Source organism: Xyrauchen texanus, chromosome 12, assembly GCF_025860055.1.
Source record: "Xyrauchen texanus isolate HMW12.3.18 chromosome 12, RBS_HiC_50CHRs, whole genome shotgun sequence".
Taxonomy (NCBI): Eukaryota; Metazoa; Chordata; class Actinopteri; order Cypriniformes; family Catostomidae; genus Xyrauchen; species Xyrauchen texanus.
The window spans coordinates 29,028,819-29,049,222 of NC_068287.1; the positions used below are offsets into that span (position 1 = coordinate 29,028,819).

The 20,404-nt window shown below is 43.6% G+C and overlaps 1 protein-coding gene across 1 annotated transcript in view; it reads left to right on the forward strand.

Annotated features, from left to right (window-relative positions):
• The window catches only part of syt3 (synaptotagmin III), a 74,747-nt gene extending 61,821 nt beyond the window's left edge, over positions 1 to 12,926 (forward strand). The window contains exons 12-13 of the mRNA XM_052139561.1: positions 9,602 to 9,692; positions 9,973 to 12,926. Coding sequence (XP_051995521.1) covers positions 9,602 to 9,688 — 87 coding nt within the window. The 3' untranslated portion in view covers positions 9,689 to 9,692; positions 9,973 to 12,926. The remainder of the gene's footprint in view (positions 1 to 9,601; positions 9,693 to 9,972) is intronic.
• The last annotated feature ends 7,478 nt before the right edge of the window (positions 12,927 to 20,404 follow it).

Here is a 20,404-nt window from a genome sequence, read left to right on the forward strand (position 1 = left end):
CGCTGAGCCACCACTGCCCGATAAGATTCAGAGGTGGAAGTCATCCAAATATGGGCAGATAGGATTGTCTACTCTAATTACATATGACATATACTCAATGATGGCTCAAATGACACAGAATGGAACTGAATAAGATTTAATTACTACATTTATTGAATTTTGAAATACAATTAATTTTGATAACATTAACCTTCCCAATCATAGATAAATGTAATGAAGCCCACCTGCCCACATCCCTCAAAAAAAGGGACAAAATTAACTCTAACTAAATCACACAAATTTGCTGGGAATAAAATACCCAAATACTTAATGCCCTGTTTGGGCCACTGGAAGGCGCTCGACTGAAAAGCCATTACCAGGCAGTACGCTATCAGAGCCAAAGCTCTGGATTTAGACCAATTAACTCTGTATCCTGAGAATTTAGAAAAGGAATTAATACATCTGTGGAGGCAAGGCATAGATCTAGTAGGGTCAGGAGACGAATAATAAAATATCATCTGCATAAAGCAAAAGCTTATGCGCCACATCTCCCGCCACCACCCCTGGAAAATCATCCGCCTTTCATATCGCAGCTGATAATGGTGCCAGGGTAAGACAGAATGATAATGGGGAAAAAGGGCAACCTTACTGAGTGCCCTTATCCTTAGTTAAATAATCTGAAATTAATCAATTCATTTGTACCGCTGCTACCAGCTGTCTATAAAGTAACTTAATCAATCCAATAAAAGTATTCCTGAACCCATACATCTCCAAAATCTTAAAAAGATAATCCCATTCTATCATATCAAATGCCTTTTCGGCATCAAGTGAGATGGCAGTGACCGGAGTCGGATCATTCGTCACTGACACATGACACATGATATTGATAAAATGCCTAATGTCATCAGAAGAGCTATGGCTTGAATAAACCCCACCTGATCTATATGTACAAGAGATGTCATAACGTTTCTTAATCGGTTATTCAACATTTTTTTTTATATTTTAACGTCTAGCTGGATCAGGAAAATTGGACGGTAACTCTTACACTCACTTGGATCTTTGTCATTTTTAAGTATCAGAATGATCCGGGCTTGCATCATGGCTGGCAGGAGCTTTTCATTCTTTAATGATTCCGTATAAACTTCTAGCAAAGGTGGAGCCAATTCTGTAGCATAAGATCTAAAAACTCAGCGGCAAAGCCATCTGGCCCCGAAGCCTTGTCTGTAGGCAAGGCCTTAATTACCTCGCCAAGCTCCTCCAAAGTTATCTCAGAATTAAGAGAATTATTTTGCTCAGTCGTCAGTTTAGGAAGTTCTAATGGTTCCACAACATTTCTAATATCCTCATCAGTAGACAAAGATATGGAACTATAGAGATTAAGACAGAATTCTCTAAAAGCATTATTAATATCAATGGCTGAGGTAAATATTTCACTACCAGCAGATTTCACTGAGGAAATGGTAGAAAAAGACTCTCTCTGTTTTATATATCTAACCAGAAGTTTTCCTGCCTTGTCATTAATGCAACTTTAGTGCAACAATCAAACCCCAAACATTCCCCCAAACCAAACAAACAGAAAAAAGAAAAACGTGTGCATTAACCCTGCACACAACAGCGCCAACTGGCATTCATCCCTCTAAACATCACTCTGAACTCAAACAGTCCATGTACGTCTACGACAACTTTGCCATCGGATTGCTCAAGTCTTTCTATACAAATTTTGTGAGACAGAATTGCACAACAAAAGATAATCTATAAAACAAACTCCAGCCAATAGGTGGAATAAACACAAAGAGCATGTTCATCCACATAACTGTCCATCCGCTTGGCGGAACCAGCAAAAAAAATAAAAAAATGGTGCTCCATTTCCAAAGACAGTCAAATAAATGTTAAGTGAGCAGCCCATTCGGCTGTTACATGAGTGCAACAAATGACCTAATCACGCCAATGACTTGAAAGAAATACTCAACAAAACAAACTCCAGCCAATAGGAGGTATAAGCACATAGAACATGCATATTCATTCACAGAACTGTCCCGAAAGAGTGTTACTCCACAAAACAAACTCTAGCTGCTAGGCTAAACTAACACAAAAAGAAACAAAAAAGGCGCTCTGTTTCCTCGGACAGTGAAGTGAATATTCAATTAGACATTCTCCTTGGCTGCAATGTGAGGACCACAAAATAACTTACTCCATTGACTTTATGAAGGACATAGCTTGCTGGGGACGTGAAAATGTTTTACTGACATTCTTAGCATCTATTCTCAATTTGGCCGGGAACATCTGTGCAAAAGCGACCTTCCGTTGATGTTCGAGTTTCTTGCATTCCTTGAATCTATCACATTTCTCTCTTGTCGAATTCACAAAGTCTGAGAACAAGAAAATTCTGTGGTTCTTCCAAGAATGCCTTCCTTTACTCCTTGCCACAAGTAACACAAGATCTTACTCAGATGATCTCAGAAATTAGGCCAGAATTGATTGAGGGCTGTCTCCCTCAGCGGATTGCCAAGCCGAAACCCTCTGAGCACGATCAATTTCCAGTTTATGGCCTATTATGTCGAACAGACTCAGAAAGAGCCCGTACAGGAATTTTTCCATATCTTGACCCTCTTCGGCCTCAGGAATTCCATCAATACAAATGTTATTCCGCCGGCTTACGCTTTTCCATGTCCTCCAACTTCTCCCAGACATTCTCCAAATCCACCTGGGTAGCAGATTAGCAGATAATTCCCTCTCCGATGACTCCAGATAATCTATTCGATTCTCGACATCACCCACTCTTGTAACGACCTCAGTGAATTTCGTCTCCATGGCAGTGGAGCAACGACCTTCATCAGCATTGCCGACATGTTCAACATCTCTTGCTGAATTTCCCTAATTTCTCTGACCAAATTGGCTCCCGGGCTCGGGGCCTCAGCGGGATTGTTAGCTTGAGCACTTAAGTGTCTTTTAATGTCTCCAGAGCATGTGTAACCCGCTCACACACACACAAGATGAGACAGTCACAATGTTGGTTGAAAACCGCTTTATTAAATAAAAAAGCAGTCCAGACAAACGTACAAACAAGGGGGCAAATCCAATGAAGAGTAGTCGTGGGAAGCGTGAGGTCAAAAGCCGGGGAATCAAGATAACAATAACAAGAGGGTCGAGGACGGGAAAACAGTTAACAACTAGGGACAAGTGGGAACGGAGACAGGGGAACAAGTTGGCAAGCTAAGAGGTAAAACAGTAGGGAGGTCAAAACTAGACGAGACTAGCAGGGCAACGATACGGGGAACTAAATACATACAATAACCAACCCGAGTGAAACGAAAGGGTTGTGATATATATAGGGGAACAAACGAGCGGTGCAGGTGAAATGAATAACTAGGTGATGGGACGAGTGCAGGTGTACATAATAAAGGGGTGATTGAGAAGCGCGTGAGTGCAGGTGGTCATAATGTTCAGGCTGCAGCGAGTGAGACGAGAGCATGAGTCAGAGAGGGAGAGAGTTACTGAGCGAGAGCTCGTAATAGCAGAACGAGCGTGTGAGCTCGTGAGGGAGGAAACAGAGCGTACGAGCTCAAGGGGGCGGAGCGAGGAAGCGGGAAGCGAGCATGCTCGCGGAGTGTATGGGTGCGTGCTCGAGGAAGCGGAGATGGGGCAGAGGAGCGGGGTTCGTGACAGTACTCCCCCCTCTGAATAGGACGGCTCCTGACGGCCACGCTGGGTTGCGTAGCTCAAGGGGACAGAACGAGCGTGTGAGCTCGAGGGGACAGAACGAGCGTGTGAGCTCGAGGGGACAGAACGAGCGTGTGAGCTCGAGGGGACAGAAGGCACAAAAGGGGAATGAAACAGTCCATGGGGGTCAACGGGCAGTTCAAGGCAAGGTCAGGGGGAACATAGTGGACAGGCGGGTGGTCGGGATGTCTAGGGGGCAGCCATAGGGCAGAGACTGGGTCAGGAGGTCTGGAAGGCGACTGGAGGACAGGGACTGGGTCCGGGGGTCTGGAAGGTGACCACCGGACAGGAATAGGGTCCGGAGGCCAGGGAAGAGGCTACAGGACAGGTAGAGGAATGGTAACAAGGGGAGCAGGCAAGACCCAGTGAGGAAAGGTTTCAGGGGGCGGAGCCGTGAAAGGCGGAGTCGTGGAGGACTTGGGAGACTGAGCCTTGGAAGGCGGAGCCGTGAGAGACTCGGCAGGCGGGGAATTGAGAGACAGAAGAGGCGGCGCCGAGGGAGGCTCAGGAGACGGAGCCGAGGGAGGTGGAGTCGCAGGAGGCCCCAGGGGCGAGGCCCTGGTGGGCTCTGGAGGTGGAGCCGAAGGAGGCTTTAGGGGCGAAGGCCTGGAAGGCTCAGGAAGTGGAGCCCATGGAGGTGGCGCCGTAGGAGGCTCCAGAGGTGAAGCCCTGGAAGGCTCTGGAGGCAGAGCCGAGGGAGGTGACGCCGTGGGAGGTGGCGCTGTAGAAGGCTCCAGGAGTGAAGCCCTGGTAGGCTCTGGAGGCAGAGCCGGGGGAGGTGATGCCGTGGGAGGTGGCGCTGTAGAAGGCTCCAGGAGTGAAGCCCTGGTAGGCTCTGGAGGCAGAGCCGGGGGAGGTGGCGCCGTAGGAGGCTCCAGAGGTGAAGCCCTGGAAGGCTCTGGAGGTGGAGCCAAGGGAGGCTTTAGAGGCGGAGCCGCAGGAGGCTCCAGAGGCGAATCTCTAGAAGGCTCTGGAGTCTTAGGGAGCAGAGCCGTAGGAGGCTCGGGTGGTGGAGCCATGGAAGGCTCGAGAGGCGGAGCGTAGGAGGCTCGAGAGGTGAATCTCTAGAAGGCTCTGGAGTCTTAGGGAGCAGAGCTGTAGGAGGCTCGGGTGGTGGAGCTGTGGAAGGCTCAAGAGGCGGAGCCCTAGGAAGCTCTGGAGTCTTTGGGAGCAGAGCCATGAGAGGCTCGGGAGGTGGAGCCGTAGGAGGCTCTGGAGGGGGAGCCGTAGGAGGCTCGGGAGGCAGAGCCATAGGAGCCTCTAGTGGCCGAGCCCTGGGAGGCTCGGGAGGTGGAGCCGTAGGAGGCTCTGGAGGGGGAGCCGTAGGAGGCTCGGGAGGCAGAGCCATAGGAGCCTCTAGTGGCCGAGCCCTGGGAGGCTCGAGAGGCTTGAGGGGGGGAGCCCTGAAAGACTCGAGAGGGGGAGCCCTGAGAGGCTTGAGAGGGGGAGGAGCCCTGAGAGACTCGAGGGGCGGAGCCCTGAGAGGCGGAGGAGCCCTGAGAGACTCGAGAGGCGAAGCCGTGAGAGGCTTGAGGGGTGGAGCCATGAAAGACTCGAGAGGGGACGCCCTGAGAGGCGGAGGAGCCCTGAGAGACTCGAGAGGCGAAGCCGTGAGAGGCTTGAGGGGTGGAGCCATGAAAGACTCGAGAGGGGACGCCCTGAGAGGCGGAGGAGCCCTGAGAGACTCGAGAGGCGAAGCCGTGAGAGGCTTGAGGGGTGGAGCCATGAAAGACTCGAGGGATGGAGCCCTGAAAGACTCGAGAGGCGAAGCCGTGAGAGGCTTGAGGGGTGGAGCCATGAAAGACTCGAGGGATGGAGCCCTGAGAGACTCGAGAGGCGAAGCCGTGAGAGGCTTGAGGGGTGGAGCCATGAAAGACTCGAGGGATGGAGCCTTGAGAGACTCGAGAGGCGAAGCCGTGAGAGGCTTGAGGGGTGGAGCCATGAAAGACTCGAGGGATGGAGCCTTGAGAGACTCGAGAGGCGAAGCCGTGAGAGGCTTGAGGGGTGGAGCCATGAAAGACTCGAGGGATGGAGCCCTGAGAGACTCGAGAGGCGAAGCCGTGAGAGGCTTGAGGGGTGGAGCCCTGAGGGACTTGAGGGGTAGAGCTCTGGGAGGCTCGTGAGGAGGAGCCCTAGGAGGCTCGTGAGGGGCCCTTGGAGACTCGTGGAGGCGGAGCCCGGGAGGGCTCAGAGGGGCGAGCAGAACCCGGCAGAGCCGTGGGAGACTCTGAGGGCGGAGCAGAACCCGGCAGAGCCGTGGGAGACTCTGAGGGCGGAGCAGAACCCGGCAGAGCCGTGGGAGACTCTGAGGGCGGAGCAGAACCCGGCAGAGCCGTGGGAGACTCTGAGGGCGGAGCAGAACCCGGCAGAGCCGTGGGAGACTCTGAGGGCGGAGCAGAACCCGGCAGAGCCGTGGGAGACTCTGAGGGCGGAGCAGAACCCGGCAGAGCCGTGGGAGACTCTGAGGGCGGAGCAGAGGTCTGCAGAGCCGTGGGAGACTCTGAGGGCGGAGCAGAGGTCTGCAGAGCCGTGGGAGACTCTGAGGGCGGAGCAGAGGTCTGCAGAGCCGTGGAAGACTCTGAGGGCGGAGCAGAGGTCTTGAGCACCAGACGAGACTGGGGAGAAGGGGCCCTCTTCCTTCTCTTACGTCTTCGGCCAACAGGGGACGTGGCCATGGGGACGGTCGAGGCTACAGGCTGGCTCAGGGGGTCGAGGCTACAGGCTGGCTCGCTGACCGTGGCAGACATGGGCGCTGGCTCACCGGCCGTGGCAGGCAGGGGCGCTGGCTCGTTGGCCGTGGCGGGCATGGGCGCCGGCTCGTTGGCCGTGGCGGGCATGGGCGCCGGCTCGTTGGCCGTGGCGGGCATGGGCGCCGGCTCGTTGGCCGTGCCGGGCTTCGAGGCTGGGGCCGTGACAGGCCTCGGGACTGGGGCCGTGTCAGGCTTAGGGACTGGGGCCGTGACAGGCCTCGGGACTGGGGCCGTGGTAGGCTTCGAGACGGGGGTCTTGGTGTGGAGCGCTGGTTCAGTGTCTGCCTCCCCCACAGTGAACGAGGAACCAGAGTACAGTAGGGCGAGGTCAATAAACTGAGCCAGGTTAAGGGGGCAGCGACCACCAGGCATTAATGATGAGGTTGGCTCATTCAGACCACATTGGAAAATGGTCTTCAGAGCCACCTCATTAAAATTCACCTGGTATGCCAGGACACAAAAATCCATAATATAAGCCTCCACGGTTTGGCTCCCTGACGCTAAACCCACGAGTTGGGCAGCTGGGTCCATAATGCCGAGGGCGGGGTTATGGGTTACACAACCGCTGCCTCGCAGAAAAACCCCTTGGTCAGCGTCCGAAGAGCCGTCAAACCTCTCAGGGGGTTGAAGGCTCACGGCGCTCAGAAATGCGCTGGAGGCATAAACGGGCTCAGGGGCAGACACAGGTGAAACAGTGTGACATAAATCAGACAACGCACATACCTGCTGCCCCTGGGCCGTGAGCGCTTGGTCCTGCCTCCAAACTGTAGCTCCTTGCGCCGAATGTGACGTGCCTCTCCGCTCTAGTGAGCTGCGCGAAACATCCGCGTGACGCATTGTGACTGTCTACGGTGAGGTTGGTTATTCTGTAACCCGCTCACACACACACAAGATGAGACAGTCACAATGTTGGTTGAAAACCGCTTTATTAAATAAAAAGCAGTCCAGACAAACGTACAAACAAGGGGGCAAATCCAATGAAGAGTAGTCGTGGGAAGCGTGAGGTCAAAAGCCGGGAATCAAGATAACAATAACAAGAGGGTCGAGGACGGGAAAACAGTTAACAACTAGGGACAAGTGGGAACGGAGACAGGGGAACAAGTTGGCAAGCTAAGAGGTAAAACAGTAGGGAGGTCAAAACTAGACGAGACTAGCAGGGCAACGATACGGGGAACTAAATACATACAATAACCAACCCGAGTGAAACGAAAGGGTTGTGATATATATAGGGGAACAAACGAGCGGTGCAGGTGAAATGAATAACTAGGTGATGGGACGAGTGCAGGTGTACATAATAAAGGGGTGATTGAGAAGCGCGTGAGTGCAGGTGGTCATAATGTTCAGGCTGCAGCGAGTGAGACGAGAGCATGAGTCAGAGAGGGGAGAGAGTTTACGAGCGAGAGCTCGTAATAGCAGAACGAGCGTGTGAGCTCGTGAGGGAGGAAACAGAGCGTACGAGCTCAAGGGGGCGGAGCGAGGAAGCGGGAAGCGAGCATGCTCGCAGAGTGTATGGGTGCGTGCTCGAGGAAGCGGAGATGGGGCAGAGGAGCGGGGTTCGTGACAGCATGAGGATTTTGAATTCTTTGACATAATGTCCTTCTAGAACTCTCAGTTCTGTGTATTGAATCTCACTGGTTTATGACATTAAACTTGTTGATATGCAATTCCCTGCACGTGGTGGTGACGTCACTCTGCTTAAGTTTAATATATAATTTACCGACTATAAATGTAATGAATGTTAACAAATTAAACATCTTTCATACATCTTTTAAATCATTGATATCCGATCTTGGTTTCACGATAGCAATGCTCCAGAAACAGCAATTTAGTTATATGTGCCAGGAGTACAAATGAAAACATGCAATATCAAAACAGGACTTCATACCTTTGTTATGAAAACGCGATCGCCAGATGAATCCAGTTCACCATACTTGGGTCAATTTTCCATGGCAAGCGTTCAATGAAAAACATCCAATAGCACTTTTTGTCCATAAAAGTGATAAATCTGAGAAATATTGATATATTCTCTATTGTTTACATGAGATCTCACCTGAAAGAATTACCCTTCGTCATCGTTCTTCAACAAACTATGCAATCTGAGCAGCATTCATGTTGTAAAACTATTAATTTTCTTATATATTAGAGTCTCTTAAACAAAATGAGCCTGTCTCCTAAGTCTATTTCTTAAAATGGGGCATAGTTTTATTCATAATAGCCAAGCAGTGCAGTCAGATTTTGTGTCGTCTTGAAAGGTTGAGCCTTAATTTTACTCTGTATGCTTCCAGCGATTTTACAGAGAAAAAGCTTGCAGGAACCTAATTTTTTGTTAGATCATCTTAAAATTTGAAACATAACTTTTTTAGACTTGTGGCTTTGAGAACATTGTCTTGGCACTTTTATTATAGTTTTTTAGATTAGCACAAAATATTTCCATTACTATAAACTTCAGCTTCTCTAACTAAATAACAACATATATTAATTATGAAACTTGGGAAATAAAACCCCAAAATGTCTTCTTTCAAAAGATAATACAACTGTGTCCATACTACAAAGGGTCCAGTAAATACAACCATTTAAGTTCAGGTATGTCATTTTCATGGTTTGTGCTCAAAAAGGGGCTGCGTATCAACAGGTTAACCTTTTAGTTAACCTGTGTTAGTGTTAAAACTAGCAAAGTGCGCAGAGCTCTCCGTTCACATGTCCAAACCTCACATGGCATCACGTGACTCCCCCCGCTCAAGTTGTTTTTGATATTTTTTAGCAGTTTCTTAGGCTGAGAGTCTCGTAGTTTATCTATCCATATCATTAAAAAAAAAAAAATTCTTTAAAAGATACCAAACAATTGACCCTCTTTGATTTTTTTGTAGAGTAATACGCCTTTAATTTTGGGCATGCCACTGAAACAAGAAATCTTTAAAAACACCTTCAGAGCTAAAAGGGTTAAAGGTTTCACCATGAGTAGTTCAGTATTACAATGTATTATAACTGTAGTTAAAACTTTTTATGGATACATTGCTTTTCAATGTCATTATAAATACCTTTATCATGTAATAAGAATACTGTTATGATGTATTTATATGTGAAGATTTCAAGTCATATTTCAAATCACCCTCTGAATATTGATTAATGTTTATTGATGATTACCTCCCCAGGAGAAATCCATAACCACATATGTATCAAAGAGTGCCACAGCCTCCCCAAAGCCACACATAGTGGTGGACAGCCCTCACTCTGAGTAGAGATGTGAGTATGAACATTCACACACACACACACACACCACACACACACACCACACACTGTAATTGGAGCGTTACATCCTCAGATAAGGGATCTGTGTGCGTGAATGCATCAAAGTGTGTTAGGTTTCATTCATGTACTGGAGTAATGGCAGAGGCCCATAGCATCAACATCTGTTCACTACCGCAGTTTGTGCTTATGTAACATGTTACTACTCTTGTTTACTTCTGTTTACATGGTTAATAGTGGGGTTTTTTCTGTATCTATCTCCCTCTCTCATTCTCAGGTCAGCATTCTCTTTTTAGCAACAGAATACATTTTTTCCTTTTCACCTGTGAATAATCCTTCATCAAGAAAGAACCAGAGAAGAGAGACTGTGCTTGTGTTTGTGCTTTTCCTCTAAATCATCCCTGTAGACCCAACCAACACAATATATAGATAACACCTATTATACTTAACTTGGCACATACACACACTTACATGCACACACACATACAAATGCTCATTCAAACACATGGAACAAAAAACTCTGGCATGGATGGTATTGCTTCAGGAATTATGTTAAGACAAAATATATCATGATTTATTCAGGGGAACTATGAAAAACATTCCCAGTTGAAAAATAGATGATCTTTATTTAGTTATTTGAAACTGAGCCTAAACAAAACATTTTAATTACTATATAAAAAAATCAGTGACCTGATAAATTATGGACCACAAATGTTTCTGTGTACGTGTGAGTGCATGTGCGTATGTGAATTTGTAAGGGTGTCTGTGTGTAGCTATAGAAAGAAATTTAAAGTGTTTAGGACAAGTAGCTGCAAGTATTTGGAGTGGTCCTCTCTGCCAATGCAGAAACCTAGCAACTGTTTCCTATTTCTCTGGAGAGGAGGACTACTTTATCAGCGTTCCCATCTGGAGAAAGAGACATAAGGATGGATGCATTGGCCAAATCATATTGTGCAGAATTGAAATGTGTCCCTCTGTCTTTTTAAAATTTGTATCACCTTCTGATTGGAGCTCATTGAGATCAGCAATTAATTTTCTTTCCAAACCATCCTTGTTGGTCTACCAGAAAAGAAAGGAACAGTTCGACAATATGTTTTCCGGACATTGACGTGCTGGCAGACTGTAACCCCTTGAGAACTTTCCCAAGGAGCTAACATTGATTTCAAATATTGCCAGAGGACCCTAACTGGGACGGATTTGTGTGTACTTCCTGGAAACATATCCTACAGGGAAATGATTTGGCCATAGTATTTTATTTTTATACCATGCCACGATTTTTTTTGGGGGGGTTCTTTTAGACATTATTAATTTCCAAAAGATGTGTGCTCTGCTACATCACTTTGCCCAGAGGACCACTTTGGAAAAACGCACGCATCTGTTCTCTTTTCTTCCCGTGTACTTAAGTGTTTGTGGGAGTGTTCTTTTGTGTCGATATGCATTTGCTCGTTGGTTTGTGTGTGTGCGTGTATGCCTGTGTGTCGTTATATGTCACTGTGACCCTTTGTACGACCACATGTTTGCAACTAACGTCTCGCTCTTTGCCCCCTCCTCTCTCCTGCACAGAAAAAAATCTAATTTTGAACAATCAAAATGTGTCTCCTGTCCTGTGTCTTAGAGGAACTATTTCTTGTGTAGGACCGTTGCACTTGTTAGGGACAGGGTGTAATTTCTCAGATCCGCATTTCGGTCATTCTCCGTAGAATGTGGTAGTAACCCGTCTCTGTTGTTACCCTAACCAGCTCGTCACTGAAAAGTTTCCCTAGCCTGATCTATGTTCTTGTGTTGGGTGTGCTCGTCTTTTTTGTAAATGTGCTATGTATGTAAGAGGGGACAAACCTGGTGGCCAGAGCTTTCGAGGAATAACGTATTGGAAGTTTTTAATTAACTTTAAAAGAAAAAGAAAAAAAGACTAACTGGTTCTCTTCATCTCTTTTGGCTAATGTGACTATCTTTTCTCTCTGAAGCATTCCTTGCAAACTGAGATATAGAGGGAGACAAGTCTTACATGATTTTAGTGCATGAGAATGATTTTCATTTTACCTTGTTTACATCTTACATCTTTTTTTGGTCACCCTTAACTTTATCAATTCATGTACCCTTGATATCCAGGTCTGCACAAACACTGCAGCTATTAATATTGCAGAACAGTCCACAGTACAGCCACTGCCAAATGCTACTGCACACATCCCTCAATGCAGGAATACTAAACACTCACGTTATTGAAATGTACATCAGTATAATTATTACCCACTGTAGCTCCCCTACTCATATTTTCTCTATTTCTACTATTAATCATACACCAGGCCAAGCTATTGGGCTTGAAACACACACACACACACACACACACACACACACATACACAGAGCAAGCTCAGTCCTTAGTCCGTTATCATATATCAGCTCTTGTTGTTTTTTAAGAGACCATTGATCCCTTCATAGACGTAGATGTGGTATTGACCCACAGTCTTCGTTTCCACCCTGCTCTAGTCTGCAGCCCTGTTTCTCCTGCTGCCTTTGATCTTACACTCTGGAGGCACCTTCCCTGTAGAGTGACCTCTGACCCCTTCATCAGCTTCCATACTTTATTATTCCAACACAAACACATACACGCCACTCACTTTTATGATATTCTGCTCTTTCCTTTATCAGCCCATATTTCTCTCTATGTTGGTCTCCCCTCTTACCTTTGTTCTCTATGTCAGTGCAATTCTGAATGATCTTGAGGAAATGTGTTTGCATGCTTGTATAAACATGGATGATGTCAACTTGATGCAATGATAATTTAATAAGTGATGCTCAACACAAAATCTGAGGATGAAGTTGATACTAACACTACTAATGATGAACATGCTGACCTAGCAACCTGTTCCATATCATCACAACTCGGATGATTAATAATGTTGTTAATATTGTATATTCTCTTTGCAATGGCATTACAGTTTCTAGGTATATTTTTGTTTGTTTGTTCGTTTGTTTGCTTTTTTAATTTTCTTTGAAAATGTTTACTTTTTTTATATGTTCAGATTAAGCAGAGACTTAGAGCAAGATATAAATTAAATGCAGTCAGGTTGAGAACATTTCAGAAAAACAAAACAAAACTGAAAAAAAAAAAAAAAAAAAGAAAAATCCCCAAAAAACTGTTAGGAGGATGAATATGTGAATGATGAAGATTAAGAAGATGATTTTAAGGCTGGAGCAATGATGGCTGAAATAAAACATGTATGAAAAATCATTATGACATGTTTGCTTGATACAACTGTTTGTGTATTCATTTAATACAGTAATTTATGTAGGCTGTGGATCACCCTAATCTTTCAATCTATCTCTTGCTTTCTGTGTCTCATCCCATTCCACCTCCTGCTGTACGTTAAGTTGTGTGTAATTATTTTGTAGCAGTCATACATTTTTTATAGCAGACTTGCTTAATAGAAATGCAGTGTGGAACATTGCAGTCCTTGTGTACATGCTTCTGTTTGTGTTTTTGTTTATTCCATAGGCCCCCCAAAAAAGAACAAAATACTAAGAACAAGAAATGAAAGAACAAAATAAACATTTAGATGTTTAAATTCTGTTAGTTCACTTGGGTCACACAGATTTGCTTTTAACTGGAAATTCTGTCATTATCTTCCTACTGTCATGTCAATTCATTTTTCTCCACTAAATAACAAAAATAGTTATTTTGAAAAAGTCAAATCTACACTTTTCCATTCAACTGCATGAAATGCATGATTATCAGTGACCATGCTAGCATGCACTTAAGAAAATGGTTTATTCCAGGCGTTTTCAGTAAGTGGAGTTCTGTCATGTCATGTAAACAAGAACGGCAATGTCCTTGCATGGTTTAAGGGATTAAAAGAATGCAGTTTAACATGCCCAGCTTTGTCCTGGAGAAACCGGCTTAATGTGGTCATGTAAGCACATGGTTCTTACAGGTTTTTGAGGAGCGTGCCTGTGTGTGAACAGACCAGATAACAAACATTATAGGATGGGGTCCAAGATCAAATCAATAAGGTGGAAAAGAAAAAGTTTCTGGGAGTACATTGGGTAAAGCACATACACTATAAACTATACCAATTTATATACACCAATGTAAAATATTGATGGTCCCTTACGTTCGAGTATAAGCGCTGATACATTGGGGGAATCCTAGAGTTTTGCATAAGAGGGAAAGCCCACTATTATATGTTGCGACAAAGTTATTTTAAAAACATAGCAACAGCTCTTGAATATCTGGGATAAAAGCGAAGCAACAGAGAATAAAATAGTAATGTCTTCATCAGATACCATGTTTGTTATTTACAGAAGTGTCACAGGGAACTTACGTTGCTGTGGAGAAATCTGCTTACTGACGAGCCACATACTGGAGTAAAGAGTTACCGGAACGCTACTTTCTTGCAATAAGCTGCTTTCTGCTGTCTGTGTAAATGGTTACTGCCTCTCCAGTTCAGTTGCAATTTAGCTTGCTATACCAGAAAAATAAAAAAAATTATATTAGGTCAAAATTTGATCCTACGTGCCCTGGATTGCTTATTGAAAACAGTACCACTATTTAAAATGTCTTAACACAAATACAATAAACATATTTTTAATGTCTTTGCCATATATTACATTGCCTTGTGAGTGAGCCGGGACTTCCACTGGTGCCCCTTCAAAAAGGTGGAGTTTTTTTTACACAGGTCAATGCCTGATCCATCTACAACCATCTTGCCTGCTCAAAGAGTCCACATCTGTGTTCTTGTGGCCAACCAAGAGTCTAATGCACTGTTCTTCTAAGCTTCACTGTACACAGAACACCCAGAGTCAGCACTCTCTGCCAGCCCTCCACATGACTGTCACACACAGATACAGCAAGAGAGACAGAGATGGAGGGAATTAGCATGTGTGGTGAAGACTACAAATTTGATTTATATAGATCAGCCAGGTGAATTATTTGGCTGATATTTGGCCATTTTCAAATTTTTTGTATTAGCCCATAACTTGGCTGATTTAGGGACCGTGAACAACGAACCTGCACTGTTTTTCAATAGTTTTGTTTTTTATAGGTGCACACAATTTTTAACAGAATAATTTATGTAAATGCTGAACCCTCCAAAAATTGGCCACATTCACTTCCATTGTAAGTGCCTCACTTTAACCCCCATTTTTGCTTTTATTAAAGAATAGGATGGACAGGTCAAATTTATTTTTGTGTGGTAATCAAAAAAAATGCCTCAAATGCTGTCGATTGAGCTTACTTTTTTGAACCAGGAATATTCCTTTAAAAGTATTGCTAAAAACGCATCTCAAGACTCCCGCATTCTGCTCTATTCGTGAAGCTGCATCAAGGTAATTTTGCATCAAGGCAAGCTGCATTTTTTAGCATTCAGTGTGAACGGTTCCTAACAGGTGTGGTCATTCCCTGAAGTGTCGTTTTCTAAATCTGCTTGTCATTGGATAGTGTAGATTTTTCATATTCAAATATTTTTGAATTAATTTAGAGTTTAAGTGTAAAATAAGTGAATTTCAGTAAAGGTTGTGGACATCATATTTGCAGTTATTTCACCGTAGTGTCTACCTATTATATAAACATATTGGTCATTGGCCACCCTAATCCAGGAATCAGCATCTATCATTAAAAAAAAATTCAGTCGACCAGCAGAACATTCTTGAAGGGGCGGAAAGCTTGGAGGCCCAGCCCGGCTCGGCTTTAAGTTGTAAAATGGGCCAAGAATGACAGTGATGGGCCTGGGGCGAAGATAAATGGGGCTGTTGTAAGGCAGGCCAAGTGACAGTCATGGGAGGATCCAGGCCTGCTGGAATGACAAGAAATTTAAAAGGAGCTTTTATTTAGGCATATATATATATATATATATATATATATACAGGTGAAACTCAAAAAACTAGAATATCGTGCAAAAGTTCATTAATTTCAGTAATTCAACTTAAAAGGTGAAACTAATATATTATATAGACTCATTACAAGCAAAGTAAGATATTTCAAGCCTTTATTTGATATAATTTTGATGATTATGGCTTACAGCTTATGAAAACCCCAAATTCAGAATCTCAGAAAATTAGAATATTACATGAAATCAATAAAAAAAGGATTTTAAATACAGAAATGTCGGCCCTCTGAAAAGTATAATCATGCATATGTACTCAGTACTTGGTTTGGGCCCCTTTTGCATTAATTACTGCCTCAATGCGGCGTGGCATGGATGCTATCAGCCTGTGGCACTGCTGAGGTGTTATGGAAGACCAAGATGCTTCAATAGCGGCCTTCAGCTCTTCTGCATTGTTTGGTCTCATGTCTCTCATCTTTCTCTTAGCAATGCCCCATAGATTCTCTATGGGGTTCAGGTCAGGCGAGTTTGCTGGCCAATCAAGCACAGTAATACCATGGTCATTGAACCAGGTTTTGGTACTTTTGGCAGTGTGGGCAGGTGCCAAGTCCTGCTGGAAAATGAAGTCAGCATCTCCATAAAGCTTGTCTGCTGAAGGAAGCATGAAGTGCTCTAAAATGTCCCGGTAGACGGCTGCGTTGACTCTGGACTTAATAAAGCACAGTGGACCAACACCAGCCGATGACATGGCTCCCCAAACCAACACAGACTGTGGAAACTTCACACTGGACTTCAAGCATCTTGGATTGTGTGCCTCTCCATTCTTCCTCCAGACTCTGGGACCTTGGTTTCCAAATGAGATGCAAAATTTGCTCTCATCAGAAAAGAGGACTTTGGACCACTGAGCAACAGACCAGTTCTTTTTTCTTTAGCCCAGGTAAGACGTTTGACATTTGAAGCCCATGTCCAGGACCCGTCTGTGTGTGGTGGCTCTTGATGCAGTAACTCCAGCCTCAGTCCACTCCTTGTGAAGCTCCCCCACACATTTGAATGGCCTTTTCCTGACAATCCTCTCCAGGCTACGGTCATCCCTGCTGCTTTTTCTTCCACACTTTTCCCTTCCACTTAACTTTCTGTTAATGTGCTTTGATACAGCACTTTGAGAACATACAACTTCTTTTGCAATTACCTTTTGAGGCTTTCCCTCCTTGTGGAGGGTGTCAATGATGGTTTTCTGCACAACTGTCAGGTCAGCAGTCTTCCCCATGATTGTGAATTCAACTGAACCAGACTGAGAGACCATTTAAAGGCTCAGGAACCCTTTGTAGGTGTTTAGCTGATTAGAGTGTGACACTTTGAGCCTACAATACTGAACCTTTTCACAATATTCTAATTTTCTGAGATTCTGAATTTGGGGTTTTCATAAGCTGTAAGCCATAATCATCAAAATTATATCAAATAAAGGCTTGAAATATCTTACTTTGCTTGTAATGAGTCTATATAATATATTAGTTTCACATTTTAAGTTGAATTACTGAAATTAATGATCTTTTGCACGATATTCTAATTTTTCGAGTTTCACCTGTATATATACCTAAAAGAATAGCACAAACAAGTGAGTAAGAAAACAAGAATTTAATTTACAGGCCACGCAGGCAGAAATCCTTGAGGTTGTGTGATGAGAAGATAGCTTAGAAAGAGAGGAGAGGAGGTGGACAGATCATGTGTACTTGCACACTGCTGCACATCAGCACTGTGTGAGCAGCGTGAGCGCCTCAGCCAGAGTCGCTGCTGAGGTGAAGACACGCCAGTTAGCGCAACTACCCACCATAAACTTCCCAATACACACACATACACAGAAGGGTGGGGGTCGAGGGAGCCTCAGTCTCCATGGCAACATTTCCACAGTGCAAAAAAATCATTTAGTCAGAAAGATATTTCACCCGGCTCAGTGAGCTGAGAGCAAGAGATGGGGAATAGAGAGGAATGGGAATAGAGAAGGTGTGCGAGAGAGATCAGAAGAAAAAAAAACTTGAGGAGAGGACGTGGCTTAGAGCTGTTTTCATCACACAGGGGGGAAAAAATGATTGAGCGCAATTATTAGTATGGTGCAATTATCATTACTGCTAATAGCTGTGACAGTAATGGAGAATGCAACATTCATTTTCGCAGCCTCGCTGTGGGAGGAGACGTCCATTTCAAGATACAGTTCAACTGTGAATACTCTGAGAACATATTTATGAGTTTTATGTGGTTCATTATCCAACATAAACTGTGATAAACTTTCTTCCATGTTTGTGTGTTGAACCTCAGGCAAACCCATTTGCTGTAAATGAATAGTTCACCCAAAAAATTAAATTCTTTCATCATTCGCCGGTACTTACCCTCATATTTTACAAACCCATGTGACTGACTTTCTTCCATGGAACTCCAAAGGAGATGTTTGGCAGAATATCTCAGTCACCATTCACTTTCATTGCGATTGTTTTCCTTACAATAAAAGGAAATGGTGACTGAGGCTAACATTTTGCCTAATATCTCCTTTTGTGTTCCATGTAAGAAGAAAGTTGTATGCATTTTTAAACAGTAAATTATGACAGAATTTTAATTTTTGTGAACGATCCCTTTCGTGTGAAATGTATTTTAGAGACATTCTATTGTGTTGGAGTCCCAGTGACCCAGTTAGTAGTGGCATGTATATGGGCGTGCACACTTCCGTTGCTTGTGAGTTCCAGATGGCTTCTGTCTCCCAGCAGAAAGAACCAGTAAGGGCTGTGTGTTTTAGTCAGTGCCACCTGGAGGATACTTCTCCTGAGAATAATGTTGGATGTCCAAAAACAAGCCATAACATTCAGCTGGAATTTGAAATAAGTGGACTTATTAAATACACAGGGTGATGCACAAGAGCTTATTGTTGTAAATCTCAGACATACCTTTGTATTTTTAAAGGAGTACAGTAGGTTATAATCTCTAAAACATTACAAGAAATTGTCTTAAAGGACCATTTGTATTGAATTTTTTTAGGTGAGCATTTCTAATTCTGTAAAAATGCACACTGATTTGTTTACATGACACCCAATGCATTTCCCACTTTATTTGCAAACATAAATCCTCATTAATGGCACAGAGGAAACATTTAAATTTGTATGTGAAGCACAAATAAAAGGGATTTGTGCACCTTCATTATAATTGTATTTTCAATCTTTCCTGAGACCTAGCACTGCCTGTAACAAAAAGGCAATAAAGTTCAGATCTCAGAATATTTATGGGAATAGTATATATTATTTCAAGAAGTATGTATGTTTCTGAATAATAGGCCTAATAACAACATGTATTATTCTACTATCCAATGTACAGCAACCTGTTTTAAAATTAGTTAACTAATAAATTACAATATTTCCATAATAACTACAGTAGGGTTCAAGGCTGCACATAAGCAGTACAGTCTTCTAAATAAATAAATATATATATATATATATCTGGTGTCTTATTTGAACCTTGCATTACTTCATGTGTCCATGTCAGGTCAGGAATTAGACATTATTTATTTGTGTAGTGTATGTGTGTGGTTGAGGGGGAGTAATAAGCTTCCAGAATTGTGCCACTGCACAAAAGAAAACTCCCTGGAGAAGAATGTGCGTTCTAGGGCACAGTGACTAGATAAAAAAAATCCTATTCTAGACACAGGACACCGAGTTCCGGAAAATAACCAATCTTTCAGTTTACTGGCTGAGAAAAAAAGACGCCAGCCAGGGGATAGGAGAAAAACTCTAGAATGGGTTACACTGATTCAGAGCATTATTTGTATGGGAGATTTAAGATGAGACGAACTCGATGTACTCTGTTTCTCAGTGGAGCTTGCTGATGGTGTCGCGGTCGCCACTGGAGAATACAAAGAGTACATGAGAGCACGCGCAAGCCACAGGGCCACTTAGCTCGCGGCACGCTGTTCTTATTTGACAGCAGGTTGGATCGCTGGGGGCCGTCTGAGTAATTATGCACATTCTTGCGGTAAAGAGCAACGAGGACAAGAAACAGGTTGCACACCGTCCTAGAAACGTGATTCGTTCTTCAATAACTTAATGGCGCCTTCTTTATGCACATAACGGTGGCTTGACCCTGTGTCTTACATGTAACATACGATAGTGTAATATAGAGAGGCCACAGGCACAATTTCATTATTTTGATGCCCCAAAGGTACATAATAGGCCTTTAAAGTAAATTGTCCATTTGCCTTGTGCAAAAGCTTGTTATTTATTGGATGCTTGACTTTGGTGACATCTACTGTTAACTTTGCTGAATGTGCTCTTACATTTTGGAACTCTTTATGAACATTGATAATAATAATAATAGTGTCGACAATTTTCTATATTAAAAGTGACTTTTATTAGACATTTATTATTATTATTATTTTTATTATTGTATACATTTAAATCATATCCAAATACAACAATCCCCATGTTTCGTCAAGAGAAGCAAACATTTTGAAGTAATATTCCGGGTTCAATACAAATTAAGATCAATCGCCAGCATTTGTGGCATAATGATTACCACAAAAATATTTTGACTCGTCCCTCCTTTTCTTAAAAAAAAAAAAAAAAAGAGAAAAAAGAAACGAAAATTTATGTTACAGTGAAGCACTTACAATGGAAGTGAAAGGGGACAATTTTTGGAGGGTTTAAAGGCAGAAATGTGAAGCTTATAATTGTATAAAATAACTTAAATCAGCTATCATTCTTCTGTTAAAACTCATGTATTTGAGCTGTTAGCAATTGAATCACACTAAAATCATGTTAACACACATAGTCTATTGTTCACATCTTGTGGCTATACTATTTTATTATTATTATTATTAGCCCGATTCAGTTCCATTGCAAGTTCTTCTTTG